We start from the raw sequence: 22638 nt of genomic DNA on the forward strand, positions 1-22638 counted from the left end.
ATTAAGTTAAATACAGATTCAATTAAGTTGACTTTTGTTTTATTGTTTAGTCATTTTTCGGTCATGTCTAACACTTCATGATCCCATTTGGGGTTTTCTTGGCAAAGATACTGGAGTGGTTTTGCCATTTCCTTCTCTAACTCATTTTACAGATGAGGAAACTGAGGCAAAAAAAGATTAAATGATTTGCATAGGTTCACACAGCTAGGAGTGTCTGACACTGGATTTGAACTCAGGAAGATGAGTCTTCCTGACTCCAGAACCAGGACTCTATCCACTTCATCACCTTTTGTTACCACTAACTTTAGTAAAATAGTAATACGCTTTTAATAAAATTCCTTTAAAGGAGGTAACAGTCCTCCTTGAGAGCAGGTTATTGGTCTTTCTTTCTTTCCTTTTTTTTTCTTTCTTCTTTTCTCTCTTCCTTTATTTTTAGAAATCTTGAGCCGAAATTTAGAGATCAATATAATGCATACAATATAAGTATGCAAGTCACTAAGAACCCAGGACCTTTCACTTCAAAATTATCAACAAAGATCCAGTTGAAATTGGCCAGAAATAGGTGGTTTGATGGCTTGTGGTTGCTATGGTAGTGTATATGGAAACTCTGATGAAGTTTTTCCATGGAAAAAAAAAACATCATTTAATATATGGACAAAATAGCAAAGGAAGCAGTATAATTCCCACAGTTGCTGAACAGTGGCACCTAATAGAAGAATTCCTGGAACACTTGTCAAAAACTTGTACTTCTTCTGTTGCCTCTGGGCCTCAGTTTCCTTATCTATAAAATGAAAGGTTGGGCCAAATGGCCTCTAAGATGCCCTTCAGTTCTAAATCTATGATCTAAAATCCAGTATCTAAATCTGTGTTCCAACCAGGAACAAACCCTGAGCCCACCTCAGATTTTCATTAGTCTCTGAAGTTGATTTTTAGCTATTAGTTACACTTATTAGTACCGCTCATTCCTGCCTACTGTTCCTCAGTAGCCTAACAATCATAGCTAAACAGAATCCTGTTATAAACACATTCCTGTAAAAAGACACTAGAAAGATAAAGAGATTTTATTACATTTTACTTAAACCCGTTTGAGGCATCGAGGTAACAAAGTGGATTGAGTGCCAGGCTTGGAGTCAGGAAAGCTCAGCTTCCTAAATTCAAATCTGACCTCAGAGACTTAGTAGCTGTGTGACCCTGAGAAAGTCACTTAACCCTGTCGACCTTAGTTCCCTCATCTTTAAAATGATCTGGAGAACGAAATGGCAAACACTCCAGTATCTTTGCCAAGAAAATGGGGTGATAGAGTCATGAAGTGTCAGACATGACTGAAACAACTGAACAACAATGCCCATTTGATTGCCTTTGGACCTTGGACTTTTTAGTACCATTTCATTTCAATGAGACTTGGAAGGAGCACTGGATTTGGGGTCAGGAGACCTGAGTTCTAATCCTAGCTCACTTGCTTACTCTATAGTACCATAGACAAAGCCTCCGTTTTCTCATCCAAATAAAATAAAAGGATTGAACTAGATTGTCTCTAAACTCTTTTCAACCTTTAAATCTATCATCTTATTATTGTCATTTTGCTACAATTCATAATTCAATTGTGGCTTTCTTGGGACAGGTATTACAAGTTGCTGAATTAAATTACTCCTGCCTCAATTTCCATGTATTTTTAAAAATTAATTCCTTGTTTTATAGGATTATAGGATCATTGATTTACAGCTGGAAGGGACCCCAGAAACCACTGGGTCTAATTCCCTCATTGTACACATTAGTAAATTGGGGCATAGAGAATTTATATGACTTACCCAGGGTGACACAGCAACTTACTCCAGTGAGAGGCAGGATTCAAACCCAGGTCTTCCTGCTGTGTAGTCTAGCACTCTATCAATTATACAGCACTGCCCCTCATTTCAAATTCTCAGGGAAATTGCTTTGATTTGCAATATAGGTCATATCAACATTTATTCTCACTACTTCTCAGCTTGATAAACTCATATCTGACACCACCGGAAGAATTTCAAACATAAGATTGTAGTTTCAAATGCAGCTTTTCTAACATAGTACATTCATATTTTCATAAAGTGATTTAAACATTTACCCCATAAATGAATTGTTAACTAGTGGTTCTGTGAACTATATAGCTCTTTTCAGGGATAACGTGGCAGGCCTTGGACATCAACCTGTTTTGGTGAAGTGGGGTGATCTTTCCTTATATAAATGCCATAACTAAAGTGGCATTTTGTTGTAAGTTCATGAACTGAGTCATCTTTTCTTGCAAACCTTTTATCCCTGTATCATCTACCTGTGGACCAAGTTTCTTGTGTCCATTAAAAATGGCATTTTTGCTGCCCACCATTTTGTTTTAAGATGACATTCTTTTTTTTAAGATGATATTCTTTAGTAATGGCAAATTTGGGTTCTAGTCAGTCAATTCCTTTGCAAATCATCATGGAAAAAGCAGAAATATATAAAGACACCAAAACTTTGTGAATTAAAATTTGAGACTTATCAAAATAAAAAGTATGTATCAATACAAATAAATAAATAGACCCATCTTTAGAATGGCTTTATTTTTTTACTCTCACATTTGAGAATCCTAGGGTGTTTTGACATTATATTCTTGTTGGTAACAGGAAAGCTAATGGCCTCCATAATTACTATGAAATAGCTGTAGCAGGAAATTTGTTCTAATTATAATAATATCTCTTCCCCTCTTTCAAGAGTCATTTTTAGTCATTTTTTTTAAAATATAGGAGTAGGGGATCAAAGTTAAGTGACTTGTATGAATGACTCTCACTTTGTCTCTTGTCTTTTTTTAACCAACTTTTTAAGCTTTTTCCTGATATAGAGCTTTGAAGCAACACTATGGGTGCTGCTTTCCCATTTGTAAAAGGAAGCATTAGGAAAATGCCTAGAACTCTAGAAAGGGAGAAAATAAAAAGATAAAAGCCCAAACTAGTAGGATTACAGAAGAATCACTTCCCCATCCTTATCAACCTACTGCAAATGACCCTCCATATTCTCTTGATCTATCTTAGTTTACACTCAAATTTTCCTCAAGTTTATTATCCCTAGAAGAAAATACTTTCTATAGCTTGAAGAATAATTTCTATATAGCATATCTAATGTTTACATTTACGATGTTGTGATTGGCAAATGACATTTTTTTTCCTGGGAGACTGAAGACACATTTGGCCTTCCAGACAATATAGCTATGCCTTTTATTGACTAATGTTCATAATATACATAAACCATTGGAATTCATATTTTCTTCTTAAGTCTGAAATCCATCATGGAGGAAAATATATGACGGTGAAATAAGCAGAACCAACAAACCCCGTGTTCTCGTCCCAATCTGACCCTTTCCAATTGCGTGTTTAATTCTCCAAAAAGACATCTCTCTCATATGCTGGCTATTGTCAGTGTTGTCATTGGAAAGTTAAGTTTGTAGCAAACCCAATTTGCTTTCAAGGATCTTATCTTTTGGTAAACCTGAAGTTGGCTCTCATCAATCCTGGTGTTTCTTGCTGTTATCTTCATTCCATTTCCTCAAAGGATGCTGACCTGTTGGATGTAGAAAGCAAACACTTCGAAGATCTAGAATTTCAGCAGCTGGAGCATGAGAGCCGGTTAGATGAAGAGAAAGAGAAGCTGACCCAACAACTCTTACGTGAAGTAGCTGAATATCAAAGGAGCATCGTCACTAGAAAGGTAATTCTACTGAATGCCTTTCAAAAATTAAAAAAAAAAGTTACCACAGAAAGCACAAATACCATAAACTTTATCAAACAAAAGCGATCATAATCTCATTGTTGCAAAGCACTTTATGTGTTTTAAAGTCCTATATGATTATTATTACTATTAATTATTAGTGATGGTTTTTACTAATATGTATGTACATACATATGTGTAGGGATAGTAGAAAATTCATAATAGCTTTGGGAGGATCATAGAATCACTATAATGATGAATAATTGCCTGAACCACATTGAGAAAATGTCATTGCCTTTATTATACTGAACCTTAAGTTCATCATTAATAAAAGGGGAAAGATTTTATTGTTTTTTTTCCCTTGTGAGAACCAAGATAGGTGGGGAATGTCACTTCTCTGGTCATTTGTCTTGACCTATTTCCCTTTGGAACCAAAATAGCCAATGTCCACAATAGCACACTGCAGATGGTTGAGTCTTGTTGAGAATGAGAGTGGGGGGAGGAGAATTTCCTCTGTTACTATTGCGTACTGTTGACTATCTTATCATTACAAATAGCTAGATGGGACTAGGGGCATCTAGGTGACACAGTGGATGGAATGTTTCCTGGAGCCAAGAAGACCTGAGTTCAAATCTTGCCTCAGACATTTTACTAGCTGTGTGACCATAGGCAAGTCACTTAAGCCTCCTTGCCTCAGTTCCTTCATCTGTAAAATGAATTGGAGAAGGAAATGGCAAATCACTCTAGTATCTTTGCCATGAAATCCCCAAATGGGGTCACAAAAAGTCAAACGACTGAAAAATGACACAACAACAACAAAAAGGATCTGTTGTCTATTGTTATCTGTTTTCTACTAGGAGAAAATTTCTGCATTAAAGAAGCAAGCCAGTCATATTGTCCAGCAAGCTCAAAGAGAACAAGATCATTTTGTGAAAGAGAAAAATAACTTAATATCAATGCTACAAAGAGTAAGTGGTATCTCTTGGCCATCTGAACATTGTCAGAAAAGTGTTCTCTTCGTTTTTAGTTTAGTTTTTTTTAATAACCTAAAATATTAATAATCAGTAGTTTGTTTATATTTTAATGTTTTAAAGATTAGGTATTTTGAAGTATTATAACACACATTAAACCCTCAAATTTGAAACATGCTTTCATATCTATAGATTTAGATACATAGATATATTTTAGTATAGCCTTTAGAAAGATAATGCTTTGCTTCCATCAAACATTCAGTGTAATCTGATCATAGCCCTGCCAAATATAGATTTTCTTTAATCTCATGAGGAATTACATAATTTGACTTAACCATAATTATATAATTTGACTTAACCATCTTCTCAGGTGAATGGTATGACTTGGGGATCTAGACCCTACACATTTATTCCATTACCTTGTTGGGATGCCTGAAATTCTCATTCACCATAGTCATTGCTTTGAATCAAGGAACTGTGAATACAGAAGTTATTGGATAAAAAGAGTAGTTCTTAGAGTCAGGAGAACTGGGTTTGAATCCCAGCTCTAGCATTTACTAGCTGTGCAACCAAAAGTCACTTAACCTCTTTTGGCATCAGTTTCCTCATCTGTAAAATGGGAACAATATTTGCATTAATTTTTTTAAAAATTAGATTTTATTGATGCCTTTTGTTTCTTCATCACCTGCATTTTCCCCTCCATTTCTCCTCACCCCTCCCAAATAAGCATCTTGTATGACAATGAATATTTTAAAGGAGGAAAATGAGAGAGAGAAAAAAAACCTCAGCAGGCCAGTCAATTAATTTAAAAAAGTCTGAGATTACATATGCAGTCTTGTACACCCAAGGACTACAATCCTCAGAAAGGAACAGAGGGAAATGTGTTCTCATACCTATTCTTAGGAAAAGCAGTCACTTTTTAAATCTTCAAGTACTATATAAATGTGCATTACTACCATTGCTCTTATTGTTATTTGGAAATGGTAATTGAGTAGTAGTCATATAATACTATATGCCATAGATTAATACAGGGTATCCCAAAATCTTAGTGCCATTTTAAGTTATTAAAGAATAGAAAGACTGGAAAACCTCATTGGTTGATTTTAATGTTCCTTAGAAGAAAACGGGGCTGAAGACCAGCATATAGAATCTATAAGATTTCTAAGGTATAGATTAATATTAAAGCTTTCATAGCTTAAAATGCACCAACATTTTTGGACACCCTTTATATAAGATAACTTAGCCAAACCAGAATCCTCAAGGAGGAGGTACATTATCTAGACATTTTCCTCTGGAGAGCAGGCCAGAGATAAAGGAAGAAGGAGGAATGGAGGAAGAGAATGCTGGGCTCCAAATACAGGAAAAAAGACTTCAAAACACAGAGTGAGGGAATGTTGCCACAGATGAGCTTGACTGACTTCACAATTTTGCCTTTGGTGGACTCTAAGCTTAAGAGGATCTTGTGATTTTACAGGAAAAGGAGAATCTTTGCAATCTGGAAAAGAAATATTCTATCCTTTCTGGAGGAAAGGGGTTTCCAGTCAATCCCAATAGTCTAAAAGAGGTAAGCAGAGTCCTGGGTTGCTTTGAACTTGGATTAATCTCGATTTTAAGTCTCTGGGAATTCTTTGTCCTTGTGTTCTGATAAAGACAGGATGTATGAAAAAGAAGTGGTATCAAAGTTTTCACGGTCTAGCTGTAGTCAACTCTTTCCTTATGTACTTTGGAATTTTCCAGTGATTATCTTTTATGTTAAATGGTAACTTCAAGGCACATGCTAAATGTACTTTAATATACAATGAAAAAACTTTGGTCCTCTCTGACTAATCAAATTTGATTTGACTTTAGGAATAGCACTAACTTAGAATTTCAGAAACAGCTCAGGGCAGAGCCAATATTGGTCTGTTTTTAGTGCTCAGATTCTGTCTCTTTTTCTTATTTGATTTTCTGGCTGAGTTTCAGAGAAGGGAAAGAAACACACTTAAAATGTCAGTTCCTTAAACAGTGTTTCTCTGATCTGATTTGAATGCTTCTTTCCCTGATTCCTTTCCACTTTCCACACTCATACCACCGCTCCTGTGTTTATTTTCTCTCTGTCTCTGTCTCTCTCTCTCTCTCTCTCTCTCTCTCTCTCTCTCTCTCTCTCTCTCTCTCTCTCTTTCTCTCAAAGCTCCTGTATAGATCAAGGTGAATATTCCCTTCTAATTCCCATATTCATGTTAATTTTTTATGCTTTCCCTCCCAATTTTTTTTGGTAGAGACTATACAAATTACATACCAACATTAAGTTTATTTTCCTACGACTCAAATGTTCAAAATTTATTTGGGAAAAAAAAAGTCCTGATTAGGGCAAATAGTGAATTCCCTGAAGTGGCTGCATAATTCAAATCCATACTACATATTTTTGGGGGGCTGGAGTCAATTACCAAATTTTTATAATTATAATTTTAATAGTGTGGATTTAAATACATGGGCATACTTCAAAGGGTTCGTTATTCATACTAATCAGGATCTACCTGTTTTTTAAGCATTAAAATCATCACTATAATATACATTGTATAGTTTGAAAATAATAATAATAATAATTTTAAAAGACTAAAAAAGTCTGTAAGCTTTAGTTGACATGTGAAGACCAGAAAACCTCTTGTTAATTTTAAAGTCACTTAGAAGAAAACAGGGACTGGCATATATAAGCTATAAGATTTCTATCATACAGATTAATATTATAGTTTTCATACATGCCAGTTAAAGTGTACATTACATTTAAACACAACCCATGTTTACAATGTTAGTAAGTAATGTTGCTGTTGAAGAATGCATTTCTCAAGGCAGACTTCCTATCTTATTCTACTTTATAATCTCTCTATTTATTTAGAAATCTTAATTAACACACTTGCTTTTTGCCTACATACCTGACAACTTCCTGGTTTCACTCTTTATTTTATTTTTCCTCTTATTCATTTATTAAATGCAAACCACATAGGACTTGAGGAAGCAACTCAAAGGTACTTTCTAAGAAGTTATTGTATTGCTTTTTTCCCATTGCTTTTTGATTCTTCTGATACCTCTTTGAAAGTGAACTTTAAAAGATTGTCTCATTTAAAGCCATTTTAAGCTGGTGAAGACTTAGAAAATAGGTTCCCAGTTAGGGAACTGTGAAATGGCTTCACCTGAGGTCCTTATGCTTGTTGTCAGTCCTTTTTGTCTCTGTTTCTTTTTTTATTTACTTATTTAGAATGTTATGTTTTACTTTGAGCAGTTGATTACATGGTTAGTAGTAAGGCAACTAAGCTTTTCATGTTTATTTGTTAAACCCAAATGCATGAAAGTACCTCCATGAATCAAATCCATTTATTTCTAGGAGAAATAGAATAAAATTCATTGTAACTATATTTAAAATATAACAACTATTCAAGCTGCTCATTGATTTAATTTCTTGCTGTTTTAGGTACAGTAAAATTCCATGATGATAAATCTGAGAGGGCTATTCTCTTGTCTTCTCTAAGTTCATTTTATTAAAATTTTACCGCTATAATTTTTAAGCATCGACTATGTTCAGGACACTGTACTAGATGATAGATAGCTAGGTGACCAGGGGATAGAGCATTGCATTTGGAGACAGAAAGATCGAAGGTCAAAAGCAAGTCACTTTGTCACTCTGAGCCTCAGCATCCACCTCACTGGTGAGACTCAACTGCAAGGTGCTTTGCAAACCTTAAAGTGCTGGGTAGATACTAATGCTCTTTTTTTTTTGGTGAGGCAATTGGGGTTAAGTGACTTGCCTAGGGTCACACAGCTAGTGTCAAGTGTCTGAGGCCAGATTTGAACTCAGGTCCTCCTGATTCCAGGGCTGGTGCTCTATCCACTGTGCCACCTACCTGCCCCCCAATGCTTATTTTTATCCTCATCATCATCATCATCATTGCTGTCATTGTTACACTGAGGAAACAAAAAGAAAAAGCAACACAGTCCTTTTTTCAAGATGTCAATGCTTTCACATTCAATAGATGTTTATTATTCACCTTCTTTGACCATGGCATTATTCTTGATAATAATAACTCAAAGATGAAATAACATCTTGGAGCTCTGAATACCATTACTAAATTTGCTAATCAGTTTTATTGGGGGAAAAAATTTCATCGTTAAGGCTACAATGAATTTAAAGATGACTCTTAAACTGGTCAAATATGCAGTTTGGAGCCTCTAGTTCTATTCTATTCTATCAGAGTAAAATGGAGATTACCCTGTGTTTTCAGTGAAGCATCAGCTGTGCTAGGACTTACCAAGGTAGAAAGACTTCTATTGTAGTTCTAGAACTGTGTCTGTCTTTCCAGTACCAGCCTACCTGAGGTCAGATGGAATCATTATCAGGAGGCTAACATCTGAAAGATGCATATTTTGGCCCCAGGAAGCTAATAAAACTCTTAATGAGATATGAAAAGGGTTGTCACTGATATCAGTATAATAAGCATCCCCAAGAATAAAGTCATGGGTGCTATGATTATAAGGTAATAAGTATAATTTGGAAAAAATGCTGGCTTTTGCTAATTTGGGGCCAGTGGACTTGAGCTTAAATACTGGCATGGTTACTGCTAACTATATGACATTGAACAAATTACCTAATCTTTCTGAGCCTCCATTTCTCCAATGAGGGGCTTGAACTGGAAGACTTCTAAGAATCATCCTAACTCTAGCTCTATGTATGACTATAATTTGGTATAACAATATAAACATCTCTTCATAGCAATTCAAGGTATATTCTTTTAAATTTGCAGTTGTTTGTCTTAGAATTTATTCAATTCATTATCCCAGTTGGTTTTCATGTTACTTATCTAACTAAATGGGAAATGGTCGGGAGTGCTGCCAGGAAGATTGCAAGAGCAATGATGCAGAAGGGGACAAGGCTATGGTTCTAGATTAGTGGTTTGGCTTTCAATCATTTCTTGCTAGGAACCAAGGGTAAAGGTCGGAGAAAGGAAGCTCTTACAGTGTGACTGCTCCTGCCTGTAAGCTCCTTGAGGTCAGGAACTGTCTTTTTGTTTGCATTTTTATCCCCAATACTTAAAGTACCTGGCACATAGTGAGCATTTAATAAATGCTGATTCCCTTCCTGCCTTCTCTCTCCTACTTAATTTCTGAAATGAAAAAAAAATTTAATATTCATCTAACTGTATCAAGTTAGGAGAGTGCTGTAGGTGTAAACTGTCTTGTTTCTTCTTCCTTTTTGTGGAATTCAATTTGGATTGTGATTATTCTCTCTCCAAAACTTTCTTATTTCTTCTTCAACCATATTCCTGCTTTGGAATGGTGAGGAAGGAGATTAGTTATTGGATTTTGATTTCAGGGAAAAGGAGAGATCCATTTGAGAAGTATACAGAAATTAAGAAAGATAGGAGGAAATTATAGATGAGAAGGTTTGACAAAGAGGGGTTAATATTGGCATATGAATAGCATTTTGCTCGGTGTGTGTTTTTTTTTTTAATTTGGGATATAATTCATCCATATCCACACTGTATTAAATTAAAAAAGCAGCATATCTTACAGGAACCTTACTGATCACACAGCAATTACGAGATTGAAGTCGAGTGTTTTGTTAAACATGAACATGTTATACAACCTAACAAGAAAAGTTGATTAAAAATTCACAGTGTAGTAAAAATATACTCAGGAAAATTTAGCACTATGGACAAATGCATGCAGAAGGTGAACAAAGGCAAACAAGTTATATACCTTTATTAACTATGGTGCCAAGTTACAGTAATATTTCTTTTCTCCATTATAGTAAATGCCTTTCATTAACAGTTGTAGATATTTGACACATATCTAAATATACAAGGGTAATTTTCACTGATCTGATACATACATACTTTAGTCTAAGTGGATTAACAATGAACTTTCTGTGACACTCTATGAAAATAAGCTGTCAACCCCATGCAAGTCTGCTTGGTGTGTTGTATAAAAATATGGCAGCCATCACTAAAATAGATGGCAGATTAAAGCAGTTTTAGTAACCATAAGAATATTATGAACAATTAAATTGAAATCTCATAGCGGGCAATGTGATTTCATGGGAAAAGGGTGTTACCTCTTTCCCCTACCGGGAAAACTTGGGTATAAATCCCACCCCTGAAACACACCAGCAGTGTGATCCTGGGCAAGTCACTTAAATCTATCAGGTCTCTAGGCAACTCTGTAAGAATATAAGTTGCAGAGAAGGTACTATTGGTAGAGGAAGTGTATTCACCTGGGTGTACCTTACACTAAAGAAATCTCAGGTTCAGCCCCTATCCCTGTCCTTCTGACTCTATTATATACCAGCATTACTCAAAGTATGATCCAGTGACCCCCCTCCCAGGCCCTTCTTTTCATAGATAATATTAGTAATACTAAGACTTATTAATTTTTAATGCAGTAAATATAATCCACAAACACAAAGGCTCATGGGAAGGGTTGCTCGATTATTTTTGAGAATGTAAAGGGGCCCTGGGACCAAAAAGTTTGATAATCATGGTTTTACATCAATGTAGCAACAGGTCTGGACCAAAAAACAAAAAATCGAAAGCTTATTAGTGTCCATATTTGAATCTTCAGCAGTAGCACGTTGGGAATTTAAGAGTATACACAGATATTTTAAGAACATTGCATATTTTGTATGTGATATTTGTATATATTATTTATATAATGACCATTAAAATTGTTGAGTCAGTAATCAATCAATAAATTATTTATTAAGTGACTTCTGTGTGCCAGTTGGGGAAGAGGCTTTGTATAGCTCAATGAAACTATGAGCTATGCCATACCAGGTTATCCAGGATGGACAGGTCATAGTGAAGAATGCTGACAAAAGGTGAATCCACTGAAGAGGTAATGGCAAACCACGCCAGTATCTTTGTCAAGAAAACCCCACGAGCAAGAAGCTGGTGTATTATGGTCCACAGGGTCACAAAGAGTCAGATACAACCAAACAACAAATGTTCCAGTCACTGTATCAAGCCCTGGGGATACAAAAAGAAGCAAAAGACAGTCCCTGACCTCAAGGAACTTACAATCTATTTGAGGAGACAACACACAAAGGAAAGTATATACAAAGTAAACTACATACATGATGAATAGGAAACAATGAAGAGAAAGAAGGCATTGGAATGAAGAGAGGTTGGGAAAGGCTTCCTGTAGAAGGTGGGTTTTTAGTTGGGACTTAAAGGAAGCCAGGGAGGTCAATAGTCAGAGCAGAGTACTCAGTTTTAGCAGTTACAGGGCTATGAAAGAGACATGATGAAAACATTTTCATTCCATTTATTTATTAGACCAGGGTAGGGATGAAGAATTTACATAGCATAGCACACATTTAACAAAATGATAATGTATGTTTTTTTCAGACCCTACTTGAGATCCTCCTCACCTGGACTATTACAGTGATCTCCTAACTTGATCCCTTCTTCCAGGCCCTTCCCTCTCCAACCCATCCTCAACAGAGTGCCAAATTGATTTTCTATTTTTTCTGTTAAAATTATGTTATATATTTTGGTTTTTTCCTATAATCTTTATTTCTCAATAGATCCCTTCCCCTCTCTCCCCACCTGGAGAGGCATCTCTTAAAACAAGAATAACAAAGAAAGAAAATAAAAAGTCAGTTCAACAAAATTAACCAACACATAAGTCAAAACCAAAAATTATTTCAATGTTCCATAGCCATAGTTTCTCATCTTGGTGAAGAAAGAAAGAGGGAGGTACATTCTCATACCTCCTCTACAGGGACAAACTTGGTCATTATAATTCTATGATGTTTGGGTTTGATTTGTTTTTCTTTCCTTTTATATTTTTGTAGTCATTGTGTGCATTGTCTTGATTGGTTCTGTATATTTCATGATGTGTCAGTACATAGGATCATATAATCAGAGCTGGAAACTTAGAGGCCACTGAATCCAACACCCTTATTTTACAGATAAGCAAACTGTGGCGCAGAAAGGTTAAGAGCCCTGTCCAGGTTTATATGGCAATAAATAAGTGTCAGAGGTGGGATTTGAACCCAGGCCTTCCTGACTCCAAGTCCAGGTTCTATCCATGTGATACCATGTTGCCTCTGATACATTCATATAATTTTTTCCATGCATCCCAATATTCTTCACATTCATAGTTTCTTAGGGTATAGTAATCTTCTGTCATATTCATGCACTACAATCTGTTTTGAAGTTCCCCAATCTTTGGGCATCTACTTTATTTCCAGGTTTTTTGCCACTATGAAACGGGCAGCTGTAAATATTTTCATCTATTAAATTCATATTCTTACAGCACATAGTTCTGACCACGTAACTACCTTGCTTTTGAAGCTTCACTGCTACTACTGACTTTAGGATAGAATACATACTCCCTTGACATTCAAAAGCCTTCACAATCTAACTAGAATTTCTATTCTAGAGTGATTTCACATCTTTCCCCCAACCAAACTGGCCTGCTTGCCGTTTCTCATCCGTGACATTCTCTTCTCCATCTCCACAACCTTGCACAGGCTCTCCTGCCCTTCCTCCATCCACCATGTTTGGAATGATCTCCCTTGCCACCTTTTTGAATTCCTAGCTTAAATCAGGTCTTAAATGCCTCCTTCTGCTACATAAGGCCTTATTTGGCAACACCCCCAACCCCAAGTTATTAGTGATCTTCCTGCTTCCCACTCCCACACAATTACTTGTAATTTGCTTTGTAAATATGTTGTACTTATCTGCATATATATTGTTTCTCTATGGTTAAAGGTAAGAGTCTCCAAGGCAGCCTGATGGCTCAGTGGATAGAGTGCTAAGCATACAGTCAGAAAGACCTGAGTTCAAATCTAGCTTCAGACACTAGCTGTTTGACTTTGGACAAGTGCCTTAACCTCTGTTGGCCTAGGAGGCAGTTAGATTTCTCAATGGCTAGAGCTCTGGGTCTACAGTCAGGAAGACTTGAATTCAAAGCCAGCCTTAGACATTTACTAGCTGTATGACCTTGGGCAAGTCATTTAACCTTTGTTTACCTTAATCCCCTAGAAAAGGAAATGGCAAACCATTACTGTATCTTTGCCAAGAAAACCTCGCGGACAAGCATTGGGGTGCTATGGTCCATATGGTCACAAAGAATTGACATGCCTGAACAACAACAACAAACATCCTCAAAGGCTGTTCTTTAGTCTTTTTGTATACCAAGAGCCTAACACATAGTAGGTAATTAAAAGTGACCATAAAATTGAATTGATTTGAATTTCTTATAAAAAATTTTCTTATTCACCTGAGGAAGACATATGTTTTCATCTTATTTTCTAAAAGTGGTAAAGGATTTGTAATGTGATGATCTATTCCCACTATCTTTGCCAATCCCTACTTGTGACCAATGGAATACATTTATGAGGTACACTCTTCTGGCTATAGGAGAACAGAAAGCTAACTGACCCCCCCCCCCAACATATCATACTGGCAACCTTGAGCTCTTTGACAAGATGCTTTAATCAGCTGATCAAAGAAATAACAAGAGATTGAGTTTGTCTTCATTTTGTTTGTCTTCTAAATTAACTAGACTAAATCAAATAATATTTAACTCCCAGTTCTGTGTTCCTGTGCTAAAAATTATATATTGATCTTGCTGTGCTGAAAATGATATATTGATCCTATAAGCTGGGGCAAACCTTTATTACTTATTTCCAAACTATTTAAGCATTTGATACCATTCTGATGCTATTGAAAAATAATATGCCTTTAGTTTAAGGTGTTTTTTTTTCTTTCAGCCATAACCATGAGTTCTAGGTCAAAACACTTAATTACCTAACGCCTTCATTTCACAAGCCAAAAAAAAAATTCTCCACCTTTCCTGAGATATCCTTTCCAAAAGGACTGATACTTCACCATTTATCCAGGCAATGCTGATGCAGATTGTTTTATAATTATTCCCAATTTGATGATCCCCTTTTTCAGAAAAAGTGAATATGTCATCCTTCCCTCCTAGTCTCTTCAGTGGTAATTCACAGCCCCCAAATTATCTTTATCTTGTCCTTCATTTTTGTTTGCAGGTGTGTTTATAATAACTGCTAGGTGCTGCTGTTCCTGGAGTCTGAAAGATATGAATTCAAATGTGACCTCAGATACTTCTGACTATGTGACCCTGTGCAAGTCACTTAACCTCAGTCAGCCTCAGTTTCCTCATTTGTGAAAAGGATAATAGTACTTAGAGTTGTCATGAGGATCAAGTGAGGAAATACTTGTAAAGTACTAAGCAAAATGCTTGGCACATAGTAGGTGCTTAATAAGTGCTTATTCCTTTCCCCTCCATTGTCCTTTTGATACACCATTTCTATGATTTGTTTGTTTTTACTATCCAAGGCTTCTCATAGCCATTTATAGCCATTTTTTATAGGATGAAACCAGAACTTAGTGGTCAAATTGCAGGGTTATGTGAAATCTTCTAACCCAAAGCAAAATTAGCTCAAACTCATTAAAAACGACAGCAATTCAAATATCACTCTCGCTGTTCCACATTTATGATGTATGTGAATGTTCATGGATGTGTGGGAACCATTCAACTTTTTAATGAAAGTTTCAATGGAAGGTTTAATGGAAAAAGAAGACATGAACTCATTTTTATTTCTATTTAGTCTGTAGGATCTCTGTGGTGGTAGACTCAAAATAGATTTCAAACACAGCCATGTCTCTTATGGATTCGATCACTTGTTCCTTAATAATGTAGAAACCAATGACTTACCTCACCTCATTTTTTCTGTCTCTCATTCCTTCCTCCAGTAACTCCAAAGAGACTCCATCCACCCCTAGTCTAAAGTATGTATTTGCTAATTAATTAAGAGACAAAGTTCTTAAGAGACAAAATCAAGGAATTAGGAATTTAGGTAATAGGTTCTTGAAGCAAAGGGTGGGAAGTACATTATAATAATTTTTATGTGATGTTAATAATGATTAACCTTTATTTTCATGATGATCAATCCAATCCAAAGAATGAATGGTGGTGCCACTGGGTGTTTTTAAAGGAAAGGTATTTTGATGATTTGTGCAACAGTTATTGTAATGTCACCACAGGGGGAAAAAGTATTGTTAAAAGTTCGGGATACCTTTTCTCAGATTGAAGCCATATAAAAGTAATTTTAAATGCTGATCATTACTTCTTTAATAAAACATTTGGCAATAATACCACAGATATTTGGCCGTGTCACTCTAAACTAACCTCCATTGTACTTGATTCATTAATATTCCTGCATGCCTCAGCTTTTGCTTCCTTTGTATTTAACTTCTGAATTCCTCCTTTTAGGGCTTTATCAGTGTAAATGAAATTAATGAGCTAGGTGGCAATTCCACGAATCTATCCCCTTCTACTCAGCTTTCCACTGACGCTGATGCTGATGCTGATCCCACTGAGCCTTCCACAGCTGTGCTGCTGAGCCAGCCACAAAATCAAGAGGTTTGTTGGAGTGACATTTCATTCATTCACTGCATTTCCTCATGTCATAAATTAACCCAGAATTAACTGCAAATGAGAGGGTGTGTAGCAAATGTATCTGTTTGGGGAAAGGTCAGTCACATTGTGTTGGCGAGACATATTCATTCTTGGGGTTGTAAATAACAGCAGCAGCAATAATAATAATTAACATTTTTGTTGCACTATAAAGTTTACAATGCACTTTACATAGAATGTCTCTTCCGCTTGTGAAATGTGATTTTATATGAGGGAAGTCAAACCGAAAGTTAGTTGGGAAGTTAAAACCTACGAATAAACTTTGTGCCTTACATTGACCAAACCCAACCCACATTTCATTAGAAATTTGAAGGAGCTGATTAGAGAACAGGCACAAAGTATTATATAGAATGATGATTTGCATGCAATGATTATTTTCCTTGATGTTTGATTTGATATGTGTGTGTTCTCATGAATTTTAAGGCATTCTTCGGGAGGGTAGAATGATGACAACAGTATAAGGAAAATTGGAGCCAGTGTTCTGCTGATTTATGTTAAATATTTACTGTTTAGAATTTTGGTGATTAAAAAAAGAAACCCCTCTTTTTTGTGGGTTCTTTTGAAAAGTGCAACAAAATATATTATTAAATCAGAAATCTGATTTGTTTGTGAAATTTGCCTTTTAATTACATGTAGATGCATCCGTGTACTTTCTCTTCCTCTTACAAAGCTACAATCACCTGTCTGTTCTGGATCTCTATCTCCTCACTCACTTTCTCTTCATCCTGTTGCTCAACTTCCATCAGTCCACTGGCCTGAAGTCTTGGCTGCCCCGCCTGTCGACCCTTTTTCTTTAAATGATACACCTCCTCCTCTTCCAGCTAAAAAGCACCGAAGGCACCAGCAGGTAACAAAGGATGTAGTACTGATAGTTTGGGTGGCCTTTGCCTTGACAGTCAAGTCATTCCTGCTTGGTGAGCCCATAGATGTCTGGGTTAGGGCAAAGGAAACAGTATCTGGTCTTTTTCTGAGCGTATTGCCACTATCAGGTATTATTGGGCAAGTCCTCACATATCCCCAAGCTTTGAGTATGCCACCATAGCACATAGTTGAGAGGCTTCAAGAGATAATGGTGGTTAAAATCTTACACATTGTCAACAGTGTTATATCACAGAATTCGAGAGTTGGAAGGGCCTCCAGAGGCCATCTATTCCAATCCAGACAGGGAAGGAATCCTCACAGTAACATGCCCAGCATAGTTAACCTCTCTGCTTAGAGAGCTCCCACATAGGAGAGAATCCATAATGCCTATTAATTTTTATTCCTTAATCCATAGTGACTCAGTTTTCTGTTACTTGATTTTTGACCTATTACAAGTGAAGGCCTTTTTTTTAAACAATACTTTATTTTTCCGTGTCCTCCTCATGCCCTCTACTATTTAAATATTCAGTGCCTGGGTTTTGAGCATATATTTTTCAATCTTGTTTAAACCATACATATATATGAATTCTAAGTAATATTCAGTGTATTCAGGAATAAAAAAAAAGCAAGAAAATGAAATACATTCATTTGAATTCAAATTGAGATAGTGAAAGCTCACAATGTCCTCGGTAGGTGCTAAAAATAATCCTAAACATGGACCCCTTAAGCAGTCTGGTAAAAACTATGGACCCTTTCTCAGAATATTTTAAATGCACAAAGCAATGTATATACCAATACAAAGGAAACTGATTATGTTGAAAAAGTTATCAAAGTATTTTTTTTAAAAAAAGTTCAGAAATCCCCTAATAAAGAACACCTACAAATGAGTATTAAAATTTAGATGGCAAACTATCCATTCAACTCCATCCTTCTCATCATGCCTTGCCCTTCTGTCCCTCACCCACCCCCCAAAAAAGACTGCCTTTGCTGCTGCTCTTTAATAGAGAATTGTTACCCCTACTTATTTATAGATTACTGTGGCCTAAACATGGTGGCAAGAAAGGCTGCTGGTTTAAAGATGGGTGCAGGTAACTGGAATTCATAAGGAAATGTTGCTAGGAATGGGAAAAAAATGATTATGTATAACTGTGGTTTTCATCCTTTCTCCCTAGAAACCCAACCCTGGGCAAAAAAAAAAATTATCATCTAGAAGTGAAATGACTTTTCAAATTTAGGTTTTGCTGTTGGGCATTAGTTGAACTGGGGGTGGGGTGGAGAAGAAAGAGGGCAGGCTCTTTTTTTGGGGGGAGGGTACAGATTTTATCTTTCTTTCATGACATGCCATAAAGGAATCATGGTAGCTCTCTGGATTTTAGAATTTTTACTATCTGCTCACAATGGTGGCCAGGAAGTCAAGATTTCTAATATCTTTTTTCCCCAAGAGTTCTAATAATTTTAAACACACACACACACACACACACACACACACACACACACACACACCACACACCCCAAAATAATTTGGCAGTAGGAAATTTGTGTTGTTTGGGCCAAACCAAACCACTATGTATTTTTTTCCCAAATAGTGATAGGAATAGGGCCTGGAGCTGTGGTTTCAGGAAGTATCAGGGAAGGAAACTTCCTTTACTAATGTCAAGGAAGTCCCAGGTGGAGAAATTTATATCACCAGTGCTGATCACCATCTCATCTTTATAACTCAACATCGTAGAGTGCTAAGAGGTCTGATTATTGGGCCAGAATATGTGAGAGGCCAGGTCCTCCTGACTCTTAAGGCCAGCATTGTCTATGCACTCTGGTGCAATGCCACCTCTAAATAGCAATGACCATTAATAAATAAACAGCTGACTCATACTGTATTAGTGCTCCCCTCTGAAACCCTTGAGGCAGTGCATAGAGCACTGGGCTTGGAGTCAGGAAGACTCAGCTTCCTGAGTTCAAATCTGGCCTCAGACACGTATTAGCTGTGTGACCCTGGGCAAGTCACTTAACCCTGTTTGCCTCAGTTTCCTCATCTGTAAAATAAGCTAGAAAAGGAAATAGAAAACTAATCTAGTATCTTTGCCAAGAAAACCCCAAATGTGCTCATGAAGAGTTAGACACAACTAAACAAACTAAACACTAGATATTAATGTAAAGCTATGGGCCTTATTATCATAATAAGAATATTTTTAATATTATATCCATAAAATTACCCTCAAGTGTTTACTAATAATATACTAGGCCCACAGTAAAGTTGCTGAGCTCTTCTGCCACCCTTTTTAACAGATTGCTTATTTATAATATTGTTTATATGGAAGTAACTGCCTCCCTTTAATGGTTTCATTTAACATAGTGTTTTCATTAAGGCTGTGGGAGATATGTTAAAACATGGCTGTGCAGTTAACAAAATACTTTTCCCACAAGAGCTCTATGAGATTGATAGTTCTTGTGGCTGGATCCCCATTTATTGGTGAGGATAGTGGCCCTCACAGAGTGGTAGGGACATGCCTAACATCACACCACTAGTTAGCAGCAAAGGCAAGATTAAAATTGAGGTCTACTTACTGATCCCACTGATCTTTCTATTACAATATGCATCCTTTGAGAATGGGGGGAAGGGGGAAGCAAGGTTCAGGGCTGTGGATTCTAACATTTTTGTTCATATGTTTTTAATTTGTTTGGAAAGTCCGTTGTTAGTGTGATGTTTGCCAACACTGGGCAACAAGGCTACCCCAGTAAGTAAACCTCTCTACTGTCCATGATGTCCATGATTGTCAAGAAAAAATTTGGGTGTATTTCAGGATGTTAAAACTTATTCTCTTCAGGAAGAAATAAAATGTTCTGCAGGAGGATTTAAGTAGTAGGAAAATTGCTGTTTTGTACCCCTTGGCAAAAAGCATTTAATACGAGTGTGATACCCTAGAGAATACTGAATATGAGAACAAGATGTGGATTTTAGGCTTATATTTTAAAATGATTAGACTGTAGTTAGAGTTTCAAACAATGTCCCTGCTTACTTGTTCTTTCTCTCCATTTTCTACCTTACTCTCTTTTTTCCTCTGTTCTTATTTCCTCTGTTCCTCTGTTCACTTCTAAGAAGTGTCAGAGACAGGGGAGAAACTATTTATCTCAACCATTGTGATTGGATGCTTCACCATCCACAGGGGGATCATGATAACAATTTATAAGTCTTCCTGAGACACTAACAAAAGTGAAAGCTGAGGAATGATCATTTTTAGTATTTTTATATAGTAAATCTTGTCACTGTGCATGCATCCAGTCTTGGGACCAGGGTTTTACTCAGGTTTGCTTTGAAGGGGCTGTATGACTTTGGACAAGATGGTTTACCTTTCTGCTCCTTAATGTCTTAATAAATCTAAGATGAGTTGGAATAGATGACCTCTCTAAAGATTCTTCCAGCTCCAAAGTTCTAGAATAGTTATCTCTAAGTTTACATGTTACTGAAAGTAAATGTAAAGACTTAATCAAAAACATGAGTTGTGGCAACGTTCCAAACCAGTTAACTTCATTCTGCTCTGTGCTGAATGCAATTTCTTTAAATAGTCTATTGCCCTTATTCAGAATTGCCCTTTTTGCTCTTTGATTTGCATTTAAAGCACTTCAGAAATATGGAAGAGAGAAAGAAACAACACAAAGAAGGCCTCTATCTAAGTGATACCTTGCCTCGGAAAAAAACTACACCTTCAGTATCTCCACATTTCAGCAATGCTACTATGGGAAGAAGCATCACCCCCAAGGTGAGATGTGGAGAAGCGAAACACCTACATACTTAGTATAATTGCTAGGAGGAGCATTCAATGGAAGCACATTTTCAAAACAGCCATGATTCAAAATAAACACACACACACACACACACACACACACGCACACACACATGCACACACACACACTGTAATAAACCACCACACTACTGGTTGGTAAGTGGAGACAATGGGGATGCAACCTAGTACAGAAGAGAAGCATTGACTTGGTATCATAGGATCTAGGCTCAAATCCCAACCTCTGTATACTGTATGACCTTGAGCAGGTCACTTAAACTCTTAGATCTTCAGTGTCTTTATTTGTACAATGTCAGTTAACAAACCAATTATATCAACAAACATTGTAAGTGTTTAATATGTGCTGGACACTGTTCTAAGTCCTGGGGATGCTTCCCTCCACCCCACTCCCCAAAAAAAAGTCCTTGACCTTGAAAAGCACACATTCCGTTGAGAGAGATAACATGCAAACAGCTATGTTCATTCAATGGAAGGGAAGAGAAAGGGAACAATCATTTATTAAGAGCCTACTATATGCCAGGGACTGTGCTAAGCACTTTACAAATATTATCTCATTTGATCATACAGAGTATATATAGTGTACATAGGGGGTAATCTCAGAAAGTACATAAATGTGGGTTGTTGGAGGGAGTGAGAGAAAAAGGAACAAAGAAATGCATCTTGCAGAAAGTTGCATTTGAGATGAGTTTTGAAAGAAACTGGTTTGGAATAGATTACCTCTAAGGTCTCTTAACTCTGAACCTAGGCTCTATATCAAACAGGGTAGATCTTCCCTTCCTCATTTACAGGTACCAGCATTACTGCTCACATTACTTTTCATGCATGGTAAACTCCTGGTCAGCCCCTCTATGGAACTTGGTTCCCTACTTGCATATATTTAGAGGTATAGTAGTAAATTCTACAAGTCTCCATGCAACTTGTCAAGAGACCACTCTGTTTGGTTTCCTGACAGAAACTGGCCTTTATTACCATATAGTTCTGTTGGCCTGAAGGCAAGAGCGTCCTTCTTAAGTGCTATAACACTCTTCTCTTCCTCCTCTCTCCCCTCCCCCCCCAAAAAAAGACTGTTCTAGCTGCCATTTTTCTAAAGTTTTCCTTTGTGGTTTTCTGCAGGGTCATCTGCCCCTAGGACAGAGCAACAGCTGTGGCAGCGTCCTCCCTCACTCCCTGGCAACGATGTCCAAAGATTCAGAATCGAGGAGGATGCACAAAGGTACAGACCTTTGGAAACACAGCCCTGTTCTTGAACATTTGTATTTGCTTTAATATTTAAGGTAATGGAGAGTCAACCCAAGTTCTAGATTTTGGTTGCTGTTCTTTAGTCATTTCAGGCATGTCCAGTTCCTCATGACCCCATTTGGAATTTTCTTGGCAAAGATATTAAAGGGGTTTGCCATTTCCTTCTCCAGCTCATTTTACAGATGAGGAAACTGAGGCAAACAGAGTTAAGTGACTTGCCCAAGGTCACACAGCTGGTAAGTATCTGAGGCTAGATTTGAATTCAGGAAGATGAGTCTTCCTGACTCCAGGCCCTGCTGTCCACTGTACCACCTCGCTCTCCTAGGTGAAATTATTAAGAGTTGGCTGTTAGAAAGAGAAGTTCACTGGCACAAACTGAAATGGAGAATTGTAACCATTAGCTAATATATTCTTGCTATATAGAAAGTGTTTTCTTAAAGAGGAGAGTAAGAAATAGTTTAAAGTGAAAGCTTAGGTTAAAAAATATGAAAGTCTACTAACTTGTACAAGAGCTTTGAAGTTGTGTTATGTTCAATCATGTTTTAATTCTACTGAAGAAAAACCTGTTT

General features: G+C 36.7%; 1 protein-coding gene across 1 annotated transcript in view; it reads left to right on the top strand.

Moving 5' to 3' along the window:
- Positions 1 to 22638, top strand: part of PHLDB2 (pleckstrin homology like domain family B member 2) — a 118498-nt gene that overhangs the window by 48735 nt on the left and 47125 nt on the right. The window contains exons 5-10 of the mRNA XM_021007107.2: positions 3553 to 3714; positions 4572 to 4682; positions 6160 to 6249; positions 15966 to 16115; positions 20648 to 20788; positions 21944 to 22043. Coding sequence (XP_020862766.1) covers positions 3553 to 3714; positions 4572 to 4682; positions 6160 to 6249; positions 15966 to 16115; positions 20648 to 20788; positions 21944 to 22043 — 754 coding nt within the window. The remainder of the gene's footprint in view (positions 1 to 3552; positions 3715 to 4571; positions 4683 to 6159; positions 6250 to 15965; positions 16116 to 20647; positions 20789 to 21943; positions 22044 to 22638) is intronic.

This window comes from Phascolarctos cinereus, unplaced genomic scaffold, assembly GCF_003287225.1.
Source record: "Phascolarctos cinereus isolate Bilbo 61053 unplaced genomic scaffold, phaCin_HiC Scaffold_726;HRSCAF=1367, whole genome shotgun sequence".
Lineage (NCBI taxonomy): Eukaryota > Metazoa > Chordata > Mammalia > Diprotodontia > Phascolarctidae > Phascolarctos > Phascolarctos cinereus.